The 21,197-nt window shown below is 48.5% G+C and overlaps 1 protein-coding gene across 5 annotated transcripts in view; it reads right to left on the bottom strand.

The window, feature by feature from the left end:
- The window catches only part of PCNX1 (pecanex 1), a 1,666,514-nt gene that overhangs the window by 1,178,751 nt on the left and 466,566 nt on the right, over positions 1-21,197 (bottom strand). For 3 of the 5 annotated variants that reach the window (XM_069638600.1, XM_069638595.1, XM_069638597.1), the window contains exon 8: positions 19,837-20,078. In XM_069638600.1, coding sequence (XP_069494701.1) covers positions 19,837-20,078 — 242 coding nt within the window. The remainder of the gene's footprint in view (positions 1-19,836; positions 20,079-21,197) is intronic. The other 2 variants (XM_069638598.1, XM_069638599.1) reach the window with 1 other exon arrangement.

Here is a 21,197-nt window from a genome sequence, read left to right as displayed (position 1 = left end):
CCGAGCTGCCAGAGTTCAGGGAAGCCTGCCTCTCACGGACAGTGTTGAGGATGATGATGGTGCTTATGCACGAACTTCGTGGCACTGTTCGTCCGCGTAATCCGAGTAACGAGTAAGTATACTCTGTTTGTGATGTCAGTGATGCCACCACTATTTCATGGTCGTCTCCCACATATAAAATTACATTTACATATCATTCGAACGCATGTAAATTGGTTCCATATAGTGCATTTTCTAGATATAATTTTTTTCTAAGAAAAATGACATGTGTTACCTGAATCGACATTGATAAGAAAGTTTGGTCAGTTTAATACAGTTTGCATCTTTTTTTTCACAGGTGGTACAGGCTGGTGGCCTATCGTTGCTTCACTTGGTGGCTTCACGGGAGGCTCGGACACCGCGTTCGGAGAGTAATACCTGCCTGTGCGGTACTTGCCATTAGACAACATTTCCCCAGTGACAGTGGACAATACCGCGGATTTTCCCTCGATGTGCTGCAACCTCAACTTTACAATGTGTAATGTTTATTATTTATGTTTAATTAAAATCTAAAATAAAGCCCAACATATATTTTAACAATGGTTGTTTTGATTTTTTAAATGAATCTAGTGTGTCTCCGTTGAATAGCCTTCCAGTGCCTTGTCTTGTCACACCACATGTCTCCGGCCAGCATCCTCCCTCACGCTGGCCGCACACCTTCAATCCACATAACCGTTGAACCCATATATGCAGCAGTCATACATATATTATTTTGTGGGTTGGCATCAAGCGTTGGCAATAAAAAGCTGTTGGATTTTATTGATACAAAACATGGTTATAGGTAAATAATAAATATGGTTGATCATAATAAATCCTCTTTTTGGGCACCGGGTACAGAGATGACCCCCATATATTCTCCTGGGAGGGTGAGGTATTTATAAACTCACCCCCCTGCCTTCCATGTAGTAGATCCTGCAGCCATCCTCTTACATTCAGTTAGATGGCCTCTCCTTGGTGAGGCCCTGCGGCAAACGGGTCTTGTCTGCACGACCACCGCCCCGATCCACCCCCCCGCCCTATCAAAGGCAGTTCGCACAAGGGTACTTGCGCTGCTGGCAAGTGGAGCTGTCAGGGAGCGATAAAGGCCAAGAGGTGCCAAAGACCATGTACACTTCAAAGTGGTCTATAGAGCATGGGTTGTTGTTCCCATGTCTACCTCCAGACCCCGTGTCTCCTGCCAAGCATCCCCCCTCACGCTGGACGGCCCCCTGCAATCCACATAAGTGTGTCTCCATTCACGAGTCTTCCTGTGTCTTGTCTGCACGACCACCGCCCCGATCCACCCCCCGCCCTATCAAAGACAGTTCGCACCGGGGTACTTGTGCTGGCAAGTGGAGCTGTCAGGGAGCGATAAAGGCCAAGAGGTGCCAAAGACCATGTACACTTCAAAGTGGTCTATAGAGCATGGGTTGTTGTTCCCATGTCTACCTCCAGACCCCGTGTCTCCTGCCAAGCATCCCCCTCACGATGGACGCCCCCCTGCAATCCACATAAGTGTGTCTCCATTCACAAGTCTTCCTGTGTCTTGTCTGCACGACCACCGCCCCAATCCACCCCCCGCCCTATCAAAGGCAGTTCGCACCGGGGTACTTGCGCTGGCAAGTGGAGCTGTCAGGGAGCGATAAAGGCCAAGAGGTGCCAAAGACCATGTACACTTCAAAGTGGTCTATAGAGCATGGGTTGTTGTTCCCATGTCTACCTCCAGACCCCGTGTCTCCTGCCAAGCATCCCCCCACACGCTGGACGGCCCCCTGCAAACCGCATAATGCCACGACATATACACGTCATTCATTCACAAACACACCCCTGTTTCGAATTCTTTATAACCCACTTCATATTTCTAATGAGAACTTCTTTGCGCTTTGCTAGTCAACCCGTGAAGGTGCTGGTTATCTGCTCTTCGTCTCTGTGAACTTCCGTGACCACTTTGAGCAAACTCGTCAGTTTGCAACCTGTGAACTGGTCCCTGTTCTACGACAAGAAACTACTCTGATCCCTGCATCCAACTGTTTGTTCGTCAAGGTAAGTCCATGTACCATAATCATTTTGCGCCCAATTTTTTAATTTATATCTATTTGCTAGTAGTCATCAAATTGCATCCATGTTTTCTTTTCGTTCACGACAGTACATGCAAGGAACTAGTCACATGTTCTGAGTTTAGTCAAATTACTTTTTCTATTTTTTGAAAGTTATTGAAATACTTATCCGCATGTGAATAACGTGTATAGTTCCAAGAACCAAAACGGACCTTGCATTGAACCTTTTATGTGTCATTTAATGTTTTATCACATTGGTATTCATAGAGAATTGTTGATCTTTACTTTTCAGAACTTTCCATAATGCCTGCCTGTTCCATTGGCGGTTGCCCTTCGAAGACCCATAACAAATCTGAAGGTACTATAATGCATGTTTTCCCTAAGACAATAGATCAGATAAGAGAATGGGTCCGATATTGCGGATATCCAGCCTCTGAGATAGAAAGTAGAGTCCTAGAAGTCTTTGCGGACAAGAGGGGTGATCGATACCGCATCTGCAGCAGGCACTTTAGCCCAGACATGTACTCCACATCATTGCTAATAAAGAAGAAAACACCGTGAGCGAGGCGAAAATTGCTCTCAACCGCTATTCCCACTCTATTCGTCCACATCCCTCCACTGGTGAGTCAAGTTTACGTATTTATCTCTCGGCATTGCGGTAGTGTGTAGCATTAGCTAACAATAATTTCCCCATTTATGTATCCACTCAATATGAAGGCGGAAGATTCTCCATCCGTGTCGTTATTGCAGTCATCAGCCACTTCAAGCGCCTATCGGGTAATCTTACTTAGCTATTCTGACACTGACTTGTTTTAGGCATGTAAATCAATAGTTTTAATTGATCGTGTAATTATTTTACCCAATGGTACACCACAGTACTCGTCCTCTAGTCTTTGTTTTCAGTTATAATTATTGTTATCCAAAATAATGCAAGTACTGTCTTTCAGGGAGATGCTGAGGAGTCCAACGCATTGACGACAACCGTAGATGTCACTCAGATGCTCGAGGTACGTTTCCGGACAGTTCCATCGATGGAGATCATCAGATCTTGCATTCTTGTAGCGTGATTGTTACACACAATGTTTCTTTCGTTTTTAGCCATTGGTATGTCCTTCTGTCGTCGCCCTCCTATGTGTCTTCTTTTTTCAATATTGTGTTCATTACTAATGAAAGTCCTATGTTTCAGGGAGTCGATGGAGCATTAGTCCAAGAAGAAGGGGGAGCATGCAGTTACGGGTCGGCGCAACAGCTTGCAGAAGTGTGCACCGCAGTTACAGCGTCCCTTGATGTTCTTATGCATTTCGAGGTATGGATACTGACAGATCAATCATGCGAGATCAAATGACGTGATTACATCCGCTATACTTCCTTCTTTATTAACGCAAGTACTATGTTTCAGGGAGCTGACGGAGCTTCTTCAACAAGAACATCACCCCTAGTAGTTGATGCAGATCTCTGGGTGGTGACACTTCCAACGATGGAGCAAATCGAATCATATTTAGATATCCATTATTTATTTTAGACAACTGATCATTTGTGCAGGTCTATTTAGATGAGCCGTTGACGCCTGCAGAAAGTTTATGTTCTTTTAAACAAAATAGAAAACCATACTAATGCAATTACTGTGTTTCAGGGAGTTGCTGAAGCGTCATCTTCAATAATATCATCAATGGAAGTCTATGCGGAGCCCGAGGTATGGATCTTGACAGTTCAATCTAACTAGATCAACAATGCGTGAACTATTGTCGTTTGAATGTTCTACACAATGCGTTCATTCGTGTTTTGCTATTGAGATGTACGTATGGGTATTGGTCCCCAAGTACATTTTGTGTTTTCAATATTATTATACATACTAATGAAAGTTCTATGTTTCAGGGAGTCGATGGAGCCTCAGTGAGTGATGGATGTGCTTATCATGAAAATATAGTCGTTGCAGCGCGAGAGGAAGTGGAGACATGCACACACGAGTCGGAGCAACAGCGTCCAGATGTTGAAGTTCGAGGCAAGAAAGTTTCAAAGAAAAGAAAGCAAAAGAAGGTTAGTGTCCTGTTCACTATATTATGTTGTCTTTCACTGTCAATAGTTCAATACTGTAAGTTGTGTTTAAACTGAACATCCCTTTTCTAATCTGTCCTCTAGTTGCGAGTGGGTGTAAGAACTAGATCTACACAGACAGTGAAGCGAACGAGAGATGTTGCTTGTCAAACCTTTTGGCAGGGACTTGAGACTGGAGATGCATCGTGCCAATGGGAAGAATATGAAGTGATTGACAACGGAGCTATACCACCACCAGCCATTGATAGTGAATGTCCTCCTGGTAGTTTGGATGCAGTCGGAGATCAATTCACAGAATCCACACCCGCAAAAAATAAGAGCGCGCGAAAGTTGAAGACATTGTTTTTTTCTCCCATCTCCGGACAAGGAACAGATGTTGCAATGGAAGAGAATGAAGTGGACGACAATGAAACACCATCAATATCACTCAGCATAGCGGAAGACGATATCAGAGATTGTACCTTTCATGCGAGTGACATTTCCTCAACGTTACAGGCCGAACCAGCTGGGATGCAGAGTGACAGTATAAGGAAAGAGGCCAAATTCATTGTATTCGATAGCTGTTTGATGGATATTATTATGATGATGAAATGTGGGCATTGGGTTGGTGGGGAAGTATGTGGGGAGCCATTGATTAATGTGACTCGTGCAATTCGAGGCACTAACCTTAAAATACATGCAACCTGTACACAATATCATCCGTTCGCATGGTCTGCACAACCCATGCTGGGGCAACTGCCAGCAGGCAATCTACTTTGTGCAGCGGCCGCACTTTTTAGTGGTTCAAGTTTTAAAAAGTTACAGTATTTCTTTCAGTTTGTGGGAATCCATTTCATTGCGAAAAGTCAGTTCTACAAATACCAAACCGATTATCTATTTCCAGCCATCAGCGAAGCTTGGAGAATGGAAAAAATGTCAATGGAAAGTACATTCGCGGGCAAACGCTTCAGGCTAGCCGGTGATGGACAGTGCGACAGCGCAGGATTTTCAGCCAAGTACTGCACCTACCACTTTCAGGACATGGAAAGTAAGAAAATTGTGAGTTCGGTGGTCGTGCAGGTGTCACAAAGTACATCCTCAGTGGCCATGGAGAAAGTTGGCTTTGTAGCATCATTGCAAGAACTACAATCGCGGGGAATGGTGATCGACCTGATAGCCACGGACAGACACGTTTCAATTGCCAAGACAAATGAGAGAAGAGTACAAAAATATAAATCACCAATTTGACGTTTGGCATCTTGCAAAATCAATCAATAAAAAATTGTCGGCTGCAGGTAAAAAAAAAGAATTGCAAGGTATTTCACAGTGGTCCAAGTCAATCAGCAACCATCTTTGGTGGAGCTCAAAAACATGTGAAGGGTCGTTGGAAATTCTACTGGAAAAATGGCGGTCAGTAATGTTGCACTGTAGCAACGTACATCGATGGTCGACAAATGAACATTTCCACAAATGTGAACATGGCCATTTGTCCACAGAGGAGGCACGGAAGAAGAAGTGGTTGATTCCTTCATCACCCACTCACAAAGCCATTGAAAAGATTGTATTTGATAAAACTATAACAAAAGCTTTGAGGGGACTCACGGAATTCTGCCACACAGGAGATTTGGAGGTGTTCCACAATATGTGCCTCAAGTACAGGCCCAAAAGATTGCATTTTGGCATGGAAGGCATGATAAATCGGACTCTTTTAGCGGTCTTGGCACATAACCATAATGTTGGCCGTCAACAAAGTAGGACGACCGGAACTTTAGGGACGCTTCGCTACAATAAGGCCTTCACTAAAAGAAGTAAACAATGGGTGATCAAACCAGTGTTTGAGGATATGCAATATGAGTTTATTGAGAGACTTATCGTAGATGTCCTCGATAGGCACATACATGGAGTGGTGAACGAACCTATGCAGGGGACAACTGCATTGCCACCCAACATTGCCTCTGTTCCATGTCCACCTAAAGCAGAGCTCATTGAGAAATACACATCACGGTTTAAATGATTGTAATTTGATTGTCTGTTCTCTCGAGTCTCCTCATGTTGCAGGCCCATTGCAATTAAACCAAACAGTAATATAAATCATTTTTACAAAAATTATAGAATGTTTCCGTATTACAAACACATGGCCGACCCATAGAGACAATAAAAAAAAAGGCACGCAGACAAGATGTCCCTAAAACTAACTGCAGCTAACTAGAAATGTGTGCTCGATCAAAGTGAAGGTCAGCTGCTTTGATGTTTTGCTCGGGTGGCGGAACGGCCCACGACCCAATATAAGGTTCTATTGTGATTTGACCTTGACAGGCCGGGACCATCCTGAAAGACTAAGAAAAGATAATGAATAAAATTTCAGAAACGAAACGATGAGCCACGTTCATTAGAAGAAGTAACGTCGGCAAAGAAGGAGTGGTGTTTCGGGTCTGCCCTACACAGAGACACAATGGAAAATGCAAATATAATGTAAGTAACTTTTGATGAGTTTATACCGCAATTTCATTACTATACAGTGGCTTTAAAGACTGAAGCACCTCAAAACCTTCCTCTTTGCTTCTGCTTTCTCTCTCCCTCTCCCCTGCTACAACTGGTCCACTGTCTGCGACCTCGGTCCTGGGCCCTTCCACTCTCCACCTGCACTGCCTCCCTGTCAACCCCTGCACTGGGGGACTGTCTCAGTATCCTACAGCCCCCCCCTTCCCAGCACTTGTTCTGCACTTACCTTGCACTTGCCACCAGCTGGCCCTATTTATTTATTATTTTATGCTACTTACCTTGTACTCCACTCCCCCCCCCCTCCATGCCTCGCCACGCCTTTAAACACTTGTGTACACCCAGTAGCGCTGTCCTCGCTATGAAATGAATAATTTTAATAAGGATCTGATGGTGAGACTAATTTCATTTTTTATGTTTTTAGGTACATCATTCACTACTGTCTGTGTCACGAGTACCAGACACCGGCGGACGGCTTCTACAGCCGCCAGTTGCTTCTCCGCGTGAACAACGTTACCACCCTGACCATTTTATGGGACGATCGCCAAGTACAAGTATGCCCTTACGCGGTACTAACGGTTAGATGCAACATACCTACCGTTGTGGTGGCCTAGTGCCTCGTTGTTGGAACAGCCATGCGATTATCAGTGCGACCGAAGAGCTTACTTTTTATCGTAAACCAACACCCTGTGTACTGCACACGAACATCGCTTCCCTCAAGACGAACTAATTTGGATCGAGAGCAAAGAAAAATGCAAATCGCTGAATATTCTCTAAACATTTGATGTCCAATAAACGTACTTTGCCAAATGTACAATCTTGCCGTTTGCTTTTAAACCACGGTTTCACATTCCGAATTGTGGCGCTGTATTGTGAGATGCTCTAAGACCCTGTGTACAGCAAAGGACCATCGCGTTCCTCAATACGAACTTTTTGGAACGTGAGCAAATAAAAATGTAAATCGCTGAATATTCTCTAAACATTTGATGTCAAATAAATGTACTTTACCACATTTACAATCTTGCGGTTTGATTTCAAAGTACAGTTTCATATTCCGAATTGTGGCGCGCTGTATTGTGAGCTGATCTGTGTTGATTTCCGGGGTCTGTGTGGAGTCGCGTAGAAGACGCCTGGGCGCGTTTGCCTACGCAACTCAGTCACGTCACGGATAGAGGCGGGGAATATGAATGTTTTGATAGTCTGTTTCAGGGGCGGGGGATTTGATTTAGTGCCGCAAAGGCAGGTGAGCCAGGTCGATGCGGCGAAATGATAGGATTATCACAAAATGGAGGCTGATTTCGAGTGCGATAATGGGCGAAAAGTCGGGTAAGGTCCATAGGAAAGTTTCCTACGATCTACCGATTTATGCTTACAAACACATGGCCGACCCGTAGGGACAATAAAAAAAAAGTCCCGGAACTATCCTTTAATTTTAGCCTTAACATAAGGAACCTCGGCTGAGCCGGTACTATGAGGCCTGGAATGTTTCTGCAACATACCAACCGCCAACTGGGCCTTCGAAGGAAGAGCCTCGGCACTGTCGGTAAAAGAGGAAACTTTCTTCTTTGCCCCCTCATCAGAACTGGTGTCACCACAAGAGCGGAAACGATGCGCTGTCACCGACAGGGCCTTGCCCGACCCCTCAGAACTGTTGGTATCCTTACCCTCTGTACGAGGGAACTGGGACCTAGGCCCGGTAGAAGCCTTATCGGCACGGGCCGCGAACATCCGTTCGGTAACCTCAAGCCCAGCCAAGACCTCAGGGCTTACCCCGGTTTTGTTTTTGAGGGAAGACGAAAGAGCGGCCTCAGAGCAAGCTCCGGTACCCCACGACTCAGAAGAACTGGGTCTACACAGCCCCCACAGGAGGGGCCTCGGAGTGTACTCCGGTGATTACAGGCCCCTTACGGAGACCCTCGGAGAAAACTCTGGTAGAATTATTAGGCCCGACAGGCACCTCAGGGCGAACCCCGGTAACAGAGCGATTAACACCCCTCCCGGCTTGAGAGGAACCCGAGAAAGTATCCTCCGACCGGGGTGCTCTGAAAATGAAATAACTTACGGGCGTTTTTTCTTCTGGTCGATGAACGCCTGAAAATGAGGAGTCGTCCGTCCGAACACCTCCTCCCACTGCTCCAACCGTCGTTGAAGTGCCCGGACCGAAAGGGAGTCACAGTAAAAGCAGGAGTCCCAACGGTGTTCCGGACCCAAACACTCTAAACAAAGAAGATGGGGATCCACCCTCGCGAAGCGACGGTGACATGATGAACAGTCTGGAGAATCTAGTTTAAAAGACAGACAGACTAGTAAACGAACTCTAGCGAGAGCCAGAGGGGGAAAAAAGGAAAGAAAATCTTCCGAGGATGCAAGTGCATCCGGCCCAGATTGTGTGGAGAAAAGGACTAATGGGCGATGCGTGGGGCGGAGCCAAGGTGGGCGGGGTTACGGCCGCGTGCCGGGCCCCGCGCAGGAAAGAGAGGGACACATTTTTGAAAAAAATTTGGATGCTTTTTACAAAAGTGCTCCGGTCCCGTCCCACAGGACGGAGAGATGTCCCAGAAGTATGGCGGAAAGGGGACGGGACATAGGAGTATACAAGAATACATAGCAGTACACACATGCACAACCACTGAGGTGGCAAGGCTCAACATTAAGCATCTCTTACCTCCTCACCAGGCTCACCTTAAGGGAACAGGTTGCGCAGCACTACCTGGCCGACTCTGGACTCCTCCCTGGAATCCCGGTCGACGCAGTAGAATCTCATGAAGGTGTGCGTCGACCTCAACGTAGCAGCACTGTAGATGTCCAGCAGGGGCACACCAGACAAGAACACAGTGGTAGCAGCGATCGCTCTGGTCGAATGAGCTCTCGGACGGCCGGGCAACGGTCGGTTTGCCAACCGATGACCGTGCATGATGCAGCCGGAGAGAGAGCCTTCCCTTGGTTCACAGGTCCAAAGTTCACAAACAGCTGTGATGTCTTCCGAAAACTCTTTATTCGGTCCACGCAGAACTTCAGCGCTCTAGCTACATCCAGCGAGTGCAAAGTCCTCTCGGGCGGCGACGAAGGCGACGGAAAAAATACTGGTAACACCAAGGACTCGTTGAGATGGAAGTCCGACGGCACCTTGGGCATGAAGGAGGGGTGCGTCCTCAGCACCACCCTCATCTCGTGGGAAGTCAAGTATGTAGGCTTGCAGAAAAGGGCCTGAATCTCTCCCACGCGTCGTGCAGAGGTGATGGCCACAAGGAACGCGGTCTTCCATAACAGGAACTTCAACAGAGCCGAATGCAAGGGCTCGAAAGGCGGGCCCATGAGCCGGGTCAGCACCACGTTGAGCTCCCAGGCCGGGGCTGGAGCCTTCACCAGCAGGAACGATCAGAACAGTCCTTTCATAAACTCCTTCACCAGGCGATGAGCTCACAGGGACGACCGTCCTGCAGTTCTGGTGTATCGGGAAATCGCTGCCAGATGTATCTTGATGGAAGCATGAGCTAGTCCAGCTTTGGCCAGCGACAGTAAGTACGGTAGCACTTGAGGGGCTGTAATCCGTAGGGGGTTACTCTTCTGTGTACGGCGCCAGACAGAGAACCTCTTCCACTTGTGTCCGTAGCACTTGAGAGTTGAGGATGCCCTGGTCTTTGCAAGAACCACTCTGCAGTCAGCCGGGATATCGTACCCTCCAAAATCTAGTGCTGCAGGAGCCAGGCCTGCAAGTTCAGCGACTCTGGGTCCTGATGAAGAATGGCGCCTCCTTCTATGGAGAGAAGATCTGCGTCTGTCGACAGTTTGACTGGTGGGGACGCTGACAAGTCCAGAAAGTCCGGGAACCATATCGGTCTCGGCCACCTCGGTGCGACAAGGATCATCCTGCACCGGGACCTCTTGAGTTGATGAGCCTGAGCAGCAAAGGAGGGAACGCATACAGGAACAGGCCGTACCAGGGGAACGAGAAAGCATCGCCCATGCTCCTCGGCTGGGGGAACCTGCTGGTGAACCTCTGGCGCTTGGAGTTCGTCGCCATCGCGAACAGGTCGATTTGGGGTTTGCCCCATCGCCAGAAGAGTTGATCCACTTGATCCTGGCGTAGTTCCCACTCATGGAACGAGCGCAGCTCCCTGCTGATTGAGTCAGCGATGGTGTTTATCCCTGCCAGATGAAAAGGTACCAGAAACATCCCCTGGGCAAGGGCCCAGTGCCACAGATCCTGGGCTTCCTTGGACAGGGCTGGGAATCTGGTTCCTCCCTGCTTCCGGATGTAGAACATCGTGGTGGTGTTGTCGGTGCCCTTGAGGGATGGGAGGAACGACTTGAGGGCCCAGAACACTGCTCGGAGCTCCAGTATGTTGATGTGGAGCGGCCTCTCCTCCGGCAGCCACTGGCCTCTCTCGTGAAGATCTCTGGTGTGCGCTCCCCACCCCTCCAGGGAGGCATCCGTTGTTACCGTCACCTGGTATGCTGGGGTCTGAAAGTCCGTGCCCGCTGCGAGATGCGCGCGGGTGCCCCACCATCGAATTGCTTGGTGGAATACTTCGTTGAGCAAGATCTTGTCCTCGAAGCTGCTCGTCGCTTGCATCCAACGGGCGTCGAGGAACTCCTGCAGAGGATGCATCCGAAGCCTGCACAGGCACAACAGATAGATGCAAGAAGTAATCATCCCGAGAAGGGACTTGATGGACCTCACTCTGGCCACTTCCGTGGCCAGCAAACGCTGTACCTTGCCCAGGATGGCCTGCGTTCTTTCCTCCGACGGCGAAGCCAACTGTGCTACTGTATCGAGCTTGACTCCCAGAAACAGCGTGTCCTGCGACGGAATCAGGTGGGATTTGGATAAGTTGATGGAGAACCCCAAGTCCGTGAGCAGCCGGACGGTCTTTGCTGTGTGTTCGACAGAGAGTTCCCTTGTCCCTGCTCGGATGAGTCAGTTGTCCAGGTAGGGGTAGAGGTGGATCCCCTGCAGGCGCAGCCACGCCGCCACTGGTGCTAGGCACTTGGTGAACACCATGGGCGCCGACTTCAATCCGAATGGGAGGGCCTTGAACTGGTAGTGCCGCCCTTGGACTACGAACCCGAGAAACTTTCGGTGTCCTTTTAGGATGGGGATGTGAAAGTATGCATCCTCCAAATCCAACGACGATAGGAAGTGGCTTTCCTCCAGCTGGCCCAGCACGTGCTGGAGGGTGACCATCCGGAACTTCTGTGCCTTGATGTATTTGTTTAGCCGAATCAAGTCCAGGATGGTGCGCCAACCTCCTGTCTTCTTTCTGACGAGGCAGTATCTTGAGTATACTCCGGAGCCCCAGAGCCTCTTTGGGACGAGCTTGATGGCTCCTATCTTGAGCATCGCCCTTACCTCTAACAGCAGTTGGGGGACGTAGGTTTCCTTCCTGGCCACGGGAGGAATTCGGGGGCACTTCTTTAGAAATTCCAGAGTGTGCCCGTGGGCCAAGGCATCCAGCCCCCAACTGTCGGTGGAGATGGACTCTCACACGCTGATGAACTTCGTCAGCCGGCCTCCCACCAGGGTGCTTCGGTGGGGGCCCGACGCAACGGCCGGTTCAGTCTTGCTTGGAAGCAGCCTTGCCGCCTTGGCCTCTCCCTGGTGACGACGGCGAGATCCACCTAACTTGCCTCATCCCCTGTAGGCTTCTTGCGACGAGGAGTGGGCCACATGACGGTAGGTCGAGGAGCCACCGCCGAATCCTTTGGAGGCACCTTGCTTGCCTCCGGAGTTCCGGAAGGGTGGCCGCCGTTGCTGCAGAACTCCCAAGGCCTGAGCCATCTCTGTCGGTCTTGATGGCATGCAGTGACTCATGCACTGTCTTTCCGAACAGATTGTTCCCGTCAAAGGGCATGTCCAAAACCTTGGCTTGCACGTCTTTGGCGGAAATCCGTTGCCTTGAGCCACCCCCGCTGTCGAAGGCAAACGCTGTTGCCCAACTGGCGGAAACCGGTGTCAGCAATGTCCGTGGCCACAGTTATAGCGTGGTCTGACGCCACCTCACCCGCCTGTAGGATCGCCAGGGCCTCTACCCTCTTGTCGTCCAGGAGGAAGTCCAACAGGGGGCGATCTTGTACCACAACTCCCTGTCATAGCGGGCCACAATCGCTCGGGCGTTGGCCGCCTTAATAGTCGTCGAGATGACTCGTCGTCCCATGGCATCTAGTTTCTTTCCCTCGCCGTCCGGTGGGGAAGTTGAAGCCGAAGCCCCCCCCCACCGCTTTCTTCTTGGCCGCTGCCGAGACGACCGAATCTGGGGTCAGTTGTGCCCTAAGGCACAAAGGGACGCCGTCGGGGACCCGGTACTTCTCCTCATACCGGTCTCTTTTGGCAGGTGTCGTGGAAGGGTTCTTCAGGAGGGCAAGGCCCTCATCCCAGATGTCATCCAGCAACGGCACCGCGAGGACCGTCTTCCTCTTGGCCTCACGCCGTTGGTAGAGAAAGCCTTCCTTCTCCTCGGGCCAGAGCTGAAAAACCTTGGATGCCCTGGCAATCATGGCGTGGAAGGAGCCAATTTTGTCGGGAGGAGACACCCGAGAAATAGGAGAGGGAGGTCAGTCCCGTCGTCGCCGCCGTTGTCATCCGTCCCCGTCGTGGCCGTGTCTGTTCCTGTGTCATCCCTCGGGACCGGGGAGGGCAACAAAGGCTGAGAAGGCCGTGAGGGCTGAAGGGGCACTGGATGAATTCTCCTCCTCTTGTTTGGAGGGCTTCCCGACGGACCCGGTTCAGCTGGGTCAACCGTCGGGGGTAGGGGCAGTGTCGTCCTTATCTCCGTGTATAAGGCTTGGATTGCCGTCAAAATGGCTGTCAAGTTGTCCTGCGGCTCGGGCTGCGACGGGCGCGACGGTTCCTCATCCACGGGAACCTCGTCGTCGTTGCCACCCTCACTCTCATCGTCCCCCTCGTCGGGATTCCTCCCGTGGGACCGGGCTTCTTCCAAATTCTCAGTCAGTTCCTCCTCAGAGCCACCCCCCACCCCTCTTTTTCCATCGGTACTTCTCATACCGGTCCCTTTTGGCAGGTGTTGTGGTCTTCTCGATTGTCTTAAAAGAGGATTCCCTCCGCGGAGGCAGGGAAACTCTGGGCCCCGAGGTAGCCTCCACTGGGATAGCCTCCACAGGCTTCGCCAGTGCCACAGCGACTCCATCAATCAAGGCCTTGCCCGGGATCAAGGCCCTCACCACCTTGGGCACGCTCGAGGCTTTCACCTTAGGGGGAGGTTCACTGCCTCGCTCCCCTTCGGCCTGATCCTTCGAGATCGACCGGGGCCTCTCCAGAAGCCTCTCCAGAAGCTTAGCTGGGTTCTCAGATTTTCTCTTCCCCGAGCCAGAGCGTTGGCTCGCGGTTGATGTCGTCGGTGAAGGTGCACCCTGCCTGGCAGCCGAGGAGCCCGACCGTTCAGCACCCCCGGGGCCCGCGGACTCGTGGTGCTTTGCCTTCTGTTGGGCCCCAGTCGCCGGGGTGCCCTCAAAGGACTTAGAAGACCGCTCGGACTACTACTTCTTCTCACCTGCTGGGCTCTTGCCTTCCAGCCAGTTGGAGAGACGGGTCCGACGATCCCTCATAGTCCGATCCGACGTGTTCATGCAAAACGCACAGTCCTTCTCCACGTGCGTTTTGTCCTCGTGGAGGCAGTAAAGGCATTTCAAATGCTTGTCCTCAAACACATTTTGTAGGTTGCATCCAGGGCAGATCCTGAACAGTTTGCCAGGAGTCGAGCTTCCCTTCTCCTGGGCCATGTTCTTCTCATCCGCGAGGTAGGCCTCAGAAACTTCTGGAATCCTCCAAGAAGCATAACTTGGCATAAACTTCACCCCTGAGGGGTGTAGATAAATCCAAAACAGGTCCCCATTTATCAGAAGTAGAAACGGTGGAGCTTGAGGCTCGATTAAACCGAAAAATGAGAAATGTCTTTGAAAAAGCGCAAAATGCAGTAAAAGCGAGAGCTATAGCACGAGAACTCTCAACACTTGAACGTGCGGTAAAAATCTGAGGATGGCTGCCAGGGGCGGGGCTTAGGGAGAGGGCAGTCATTGGCTGGGGGCAGTTTGACCCAGAGACCAGTGATTGGTCACTACTAAGAAAGACAGATCAGAAACGAAACCGATATTGATTTTTTCTTTACCGAGGATTCCCAGCCTGACGACGGGGAATATTCATGAGCATGTGAATCCATGCCAGAACCCATGCTGGAGAACCCTACAACACGAGGAGAGTAGGATACATATATATCCAGACTTTTCAACCACTGTCCAAAGGCAAAGGAGATCCTACGAACCGGTGAAGAAGCAACTTTGTATGCGCAATGTGCCTTACGCATTGATTTTCCCGGCTAAAATGAGGATACAGCACGGGGGCAAGCCCACTTCGAAAATCCGACAGAGGCTATGGCATATGTTGAAACCTCGATCCCTCTGCCCCCCCCAGAACAAACCAACGGAACAAAATGCGAGACTGAGACCTGTAACAGAGAGACAAGAATCCGCGGATTGACCAAAGCGATGATATTTATCCTTTTTTTCTGGTTCAATAATGTTGAATATACATTAAATATCAGACCCTGATGTATACTTATGAACAGTAGGGCCGTGAGCCCTGATTAAGAGCGACCAGGTGGCTGCAACAAGTGACCCTCAGGAATGTTCGACTGGTTAAGGGGATGCCCACTTTTAGTGCTTTGAGAGTCAAGGGGCAGCATCATCAGGTTGGAGAAGATGATGCGGGGAGGGGGACACTGTTACAAAAATGAACGTGTTTTGTTAAGTTACATAAGGGGGGGGGTAGGTGGGTCTACGGGACCTAGTTGGAAAGGTCCATTATGCAAAAAATTGCGGGGCGCACTGCTGCATACAATACACAGTCACAGACCACAGAGATGGAAAAAGTTATAACGCAACACAAAAAAATGGCAGACGCCAGGGTAATGGATAAAACTTCTCACATGTAATGTCAGGTCTCAATAACTAAGCTAAATCAAAGAAGGTGGGGACATATATTACCAGACATCACCCGCATGTAGTCATGCTACAGGAAAAACATGCGATCACGAGGGCAAACACAGAGCTCCTTCGAAGCTGCGGGCAACAAAGATATTACACCAAATATTCGAACCAGGCCAGAGGAGTCCTTCCATTAATACACCCCTCTGTATGTAGGTTTCCAATTTGTGAAGAATAAAATTGACACGCAAGATCGATATTTAATAGTGTAGGGCTGCATAGCTGGGAAGGTGGTCATACTTGTGAACACATACGGTCCCAATATTGATGACCCAGACTTCTACATGGATGTTGTACAGGACATGGATCTCTGGGGGGACGAGCATATTCTGTGGGGGGGGGGGGGGGGGGGGAATTTTAATACCATCTTGGATATCGCCCTAGACCGATAGACTACTAAAACCCGAACTCCTACCAAGTAAGCCACTACGATAACACACCCTATCATCACAACTGTCTATGGTAGACGTCTGGAGGACACTACACCCACAAAAGAGGCAGTATACCTTTTATTCCTCTGTTCACGATACTGAATCCCGTATAATATCAACCACCCTTCTGTCTAAAGCCACCAGGTGAGCTATATCCCCGCACCCTATCCGATCATTCCCCGGTTTCTTTAGAAATGGCCCTTGGCGAGGTAAAACCTTTGCTAAGGACTTGGAGAATGCCACCAGAAATTCTTAAGGACCCGAATGTTGCAGAGGCTCTGCATATCGAGGTGGAAGATTTCTTACAAGCCAATAAGGGGTCAGTGGACAAAAGTGCAACTGTGTGGGAAACTTTCAAGGTCTGGGTAAGGGGGGTCTTCATTTCCAAATCCACCGGCCTACTGAAGTCTGTCAGAGCTGAATTGACAGGGGTGGAGGGGTGGAGTGGCGTATAGGCGAACTGGAATCGCTGTATACTAATACACATGAGACCAAGATAGTAGCGGACATTAATTCTAGTCTACAGGAATTCAATAGGCTGACAAATAGGGAACTCCTATACATGGCAACCCCAATTAGGGCACAACGGTATGGCGCAGGAAACAGAGCAGGCCGCACCCTGGCGAATCTATTAAAGGCCGAGAGACAACACCGCCGATTTCCAGCATAGTAACTGGCGATGGGTCGTTCATCACAAGTGAAGAAAGAATCAGCAAAGCGTTCGCTGATTTCTATGCAGAGTTGTATTCAAACCATGACTCCAAAACACCTAGTGAGTGAATAGCCTATCTAGTTAACATAACATTCCCGAAGCTTGCAATGGAAAATAAACTGACATTAGACCAACCCCTAACGCTAGAAGAAATCACCGAAGCTATAAAATCACTAGCTAGTGGCAAGGCACCAGGGTCAGACGGACTGAGAGCGGAACTATACAAGGAGTTGAATGCGGAACTGGCCCCAGTACTATTGGCAGTGTGGGAGGAGGCGATAGAACTAGGAACCCTATCGGAGTCCATGAGGGTAGCTATAATCACGGTACTCTTAAAACCTAGGAGATCACCCCAAGATATGTCCTCATAGGCCCCTATCCCTAATAAATTGTGATGCCAAAATATTCGCTAAGGTGCTAGCCACAAGACTCCTACCCCCAATATGCCCACACTGGTCCATCCGGATCAATGTGGATTTATCCCGACTAGGTCAACGGCACTGAATCTGCAGAGACTATTCGGGGTCATGGCCCAGATAAAGCCAGAAGCACAGGCTGTGGTCGTATCCCTAGATGCCGAGAAGGCATTCAACTCAGTGTCATGGGCCTACTTGTTCGCCGTGTTTGAGAAATTTGGTATAGGTCCATATTTCTTAAAATGTGTTAAGCTACTATATTGTAAAACAGTGGCCAGGGTACTGACCAACAACATATTATCTGATTGGTATGCACTAGTCAGGGGTACTAGGCAAGGCTGTCCGTTCTCCCCAATATTGTTTGCTCTTACTATAGAACCAGTTGCAGTGAATATCAGGGAGCATCAGAGACAGAGGTATTAGAATGACTGGGCTGACCCAATCAATATCGCTATATGTGGACAATACACTGTTGTGCATTCGGAAACCTGATATACATCTGAGCCCCACAATAGAAGTAATACACAAGTTTGCAGAGCATTCAGGCTATAAACCTAATGAAGCTAAATCTGAAATGTTCCCTTTAACCCAGGTTACTAGGCGCCCAACTAACACACACGGGTTACAATGGTCACCAGAAAAAATAAGATACCTAGGGATAATCTTATCCAAGGATAATTCTTCCCTATACGCAAATAATCACGAGCATCTACTAAGCACAATATCCACCAAGCTCAAATTATGGGCTAAGTTCCCCATATCACTGATAGGTCGGGTTGCAGTACTGAAAATGGTGATCCTGCCAAAACTACTATATATATACACACCAATGTGTCTTGGTAGTAAAGTTCTTCGCTTCACTCAAATCCCTAACGTTGGAATTTGTCTGGAACAGGGGGGCGGCTAGAATGAAGTGGGAAAAAAATTGAACCCTATAACAAGGGAGGGATGGCGGCTCCAGTTTTGAGTTATACTATCTAGCAGCACAGGCACAGTTTGCCAGGTACTGGTACGACTCCTGGAATAATACACCACATGTACAGGTAGAGAAACATGCTGTGAGGCCAACAGACATAAAATCTATCCTATTCAAAACTAAACACAAAGATGAATGCACATTTGATCCAGTGAGTGCAACGGTACAGGCATGGTCCAAAATCTATAAGAGACTGCAATTGGAGACGTCATACTACACAAATGCTCCTCTATGGAACTTCCGCGGCATTGCACCATCATTCGATGCAGATATACAAAATCTGGGACCCGGGGAGTTTAGTATGCGGGACATATACCCAAATGGGAAATTTGTCAGCTTATAAGACTAAGGCTGCAATGGGGAGAAATCAGTTACAGGTGCTACAGTACCATCATATGAGGCTGGCCTTTAAGGCTAGATGGCCACTGTTTCCGGATGAACCCCCAACGCACGATTGCTTCCTGTCATTATCCTGACAATCGGGCACTAGTGTCTCCAAACTGTACGCAGTAACACAGGAACATACGCCCACACTGAACATGATCAAAACATCTTGGGAGGGAGACATGGGTATAACCATAGATGACAAGAAGAGGATGAAATACTGTGAACTAACCAAGAAGGTGTCTATCAATGCAGACCTCCGCCAGATACAATTCAAAATGCTGAACAAACTGCACTACACACCTGTGAAAGTACCTAAATTCACAGAAAACCATCCAAGCAGTTGGCAAAAGTGTGAAAACGAATGTGCTGACTCATTTCATGTGTACTGGGAGTGCCCGCACATCCAAGAGTTCTGGGGAAAAGTGGCTGAAATACTGCAGAAAATAACAGATCCCATCAGACCTCACACCCCAGAAATACTTGTTTGGGGATATCAGTAAGATGTCGGAGGTAACAAGAAGACTCTTTAATGTGGCGTGCGCAGTAGCTAAGAAGTGTATACTGCAGAACTGGAAAAGCCTGAACACACCAAGCGTAAATCATTACTTCAAGGAATTAACATATGTTAATGAGTGCGAGGAACAATTTGTAATGACACTCCCATGGGCAAGCAAACCCAAAGACATCTGGGGCCCGTTCAGGGCATACCTGTTTGAGCTAGCGTCTGCTGAAAACAGTCCTGTGAGTGCTGGAAAAACACGGGAACTGTAAAAAGTATTTAGATGATGTATAAGACTCTGTGGGCCATTTAAGAGAAGATTGTGTATGTAATGGTGTTGTTGCAGTGAAGTGTACCGCAATTAATAAAGTTTAAAAAAATAAAATAAAGGCGCCCAATTTACAATGGTACACATATTATGCCCAAGACCTGAATTGGAAAGAATGCTCCATGAAAACAATAGCACAATATCACACAAAAGACAGTAAGCAGCTATAGTGATATGTCAGCTCCTTAACCCACACATTATAAACAGCCTGCCTGGGTGGGTTAGGGGCGGAGTTAGCACTTTATTGCACCCACTTATAAATACGCTAAAGTACCAAGGTTGGCCTATTTGAAATGATTAAACGTATAACATTTAAAGTTCTGAAAAGTAAATCGTTTCTTGCAGTACATAAACTGATAAAGATTAAAAAATAAAAAAAGAAGTGATGGGGAAAGAAAAGGGTGAAAAACATCCCCAGCATTCCCCCATTGCAATAAGAAACATATATACAAGGTTAGATAAGTGAACGGCATTATTACCCAAAATGTGCTGCATTAACACTTCCATGTCACCAAGGTTACTTAAGGCCTGCATACCAAGTTCATCGTGCAAACTGCTACTGCCTACGGCAGATGCACAGTCATGCGATGCTTCTAAGTGGACACTCCCATTTCTCACCAGCAAAGAGGCGCTAGCGCTGAGCACTGCCGCCTGAGAAGAGGGCCTGGACGGGACTTTGACCTGGCCGGAGGTCTGTGGGCCCACTTGGACATCTTGAAGGCTACGGAAAAACAAGCAAGGAGGAAACATTACAGCACAGCACTGGGTCAGCATCAACCTAGCAACTTCAATGACTAATCGGCAAACGCAGCAGGTCAACAGATACAAAGCAAGCCACCTCTTTCTACACAGAACACAGTGAATGAAAACCTGGCAAGGCGCATGGGCTCAATGGCCAAGTACATCAGCAGATGTAAGACACGATCAATTCATCCATGAGGTGGCAAGCTGGATTCTGCACAGGATATGACATGGTGCTGATACTTCAGTGCCGTTCACCACCACCGTGGTGTCTTGCGGCACATGACCCAGTACTAAACATTTAACTCGACACAAAGATGTAAAGCATTATTACGAAGTGTGCATCCTTCATCTATATGAAAAGGTCATGCTGGTTTGATTGCCTTTCCAAATCTCCCAACAGTCTACATGAAGCACAGGCATGTGTAACACGTTCTAGCAGAGGTGGTGCGGAGATCATTTCAAAGAACCACATGTATATATAAGAACACTTTTATAACCGAGGGAATTGTCTGGCTCCCTTTGAGAAGGCTTTGAACGCAGAATGTTGATGTCTGGTGCTGAAATTACCGTGGGAAACTGTAGAACAAGGGCACTGAACGATATTTCGGAGATGGACGGGACTTCACGATGGGTTATGCAATCCCCAACGAGCCCAATAATATGCATGGAAATCCTGGAAAATGAACTGTGTGCCCAACTCTCTTCTATGGTGCAGGATCCATTGGTTACTCGCGTGTAATACTGAACTAGAGTATAATGCTGCATGCCTCTTTTGTAGAACACGAACTTCGCTTATTAACATCTTAGTAGGTAACTGTTCTCCGGGTTTGCATTGGAACAATTTTTACATCTTTTCTCCTGCAGACACTACATTAAAGAAATGTAAAGTAAGTGGCTTACCCCGCCTGACCCCCTTCCCCCAGGTTCCATGTCGACCTGCTACTGGCTGTCAAGCTATCTTCTCCCGCCTGCCTTTCCTTTTGTATCCCCCCACTGCCTTAATGTGCCAGCTCCCACTTAGAATTTTGGGGAAGGTGAGGTTCCATCAGCACGGGGTGCCCCAAAACCCACCCCACCCCAGTCCGCTCAGTTTCCC

Source organism: Ambystoma mexicanum, chromosome 14, assembly GCF_040938575.1.
Source record: "Ambystoma mexicanum isolate Mex_15411 chromosome 14, UKY_AmexF1_1, whole genome shotgun sequence".
Classification (NCBI taxonomy): Eukaryota; Metazoa; Chordata; class Amphibia; order Caudata; family Ambystomatidae; genus Ambystoma; species Ambystoma mexicanum.
Note: the sequence above shows the minus strand (reverse complement) of the source record. Positions and strands in the feature narration are given on the sequence as shown.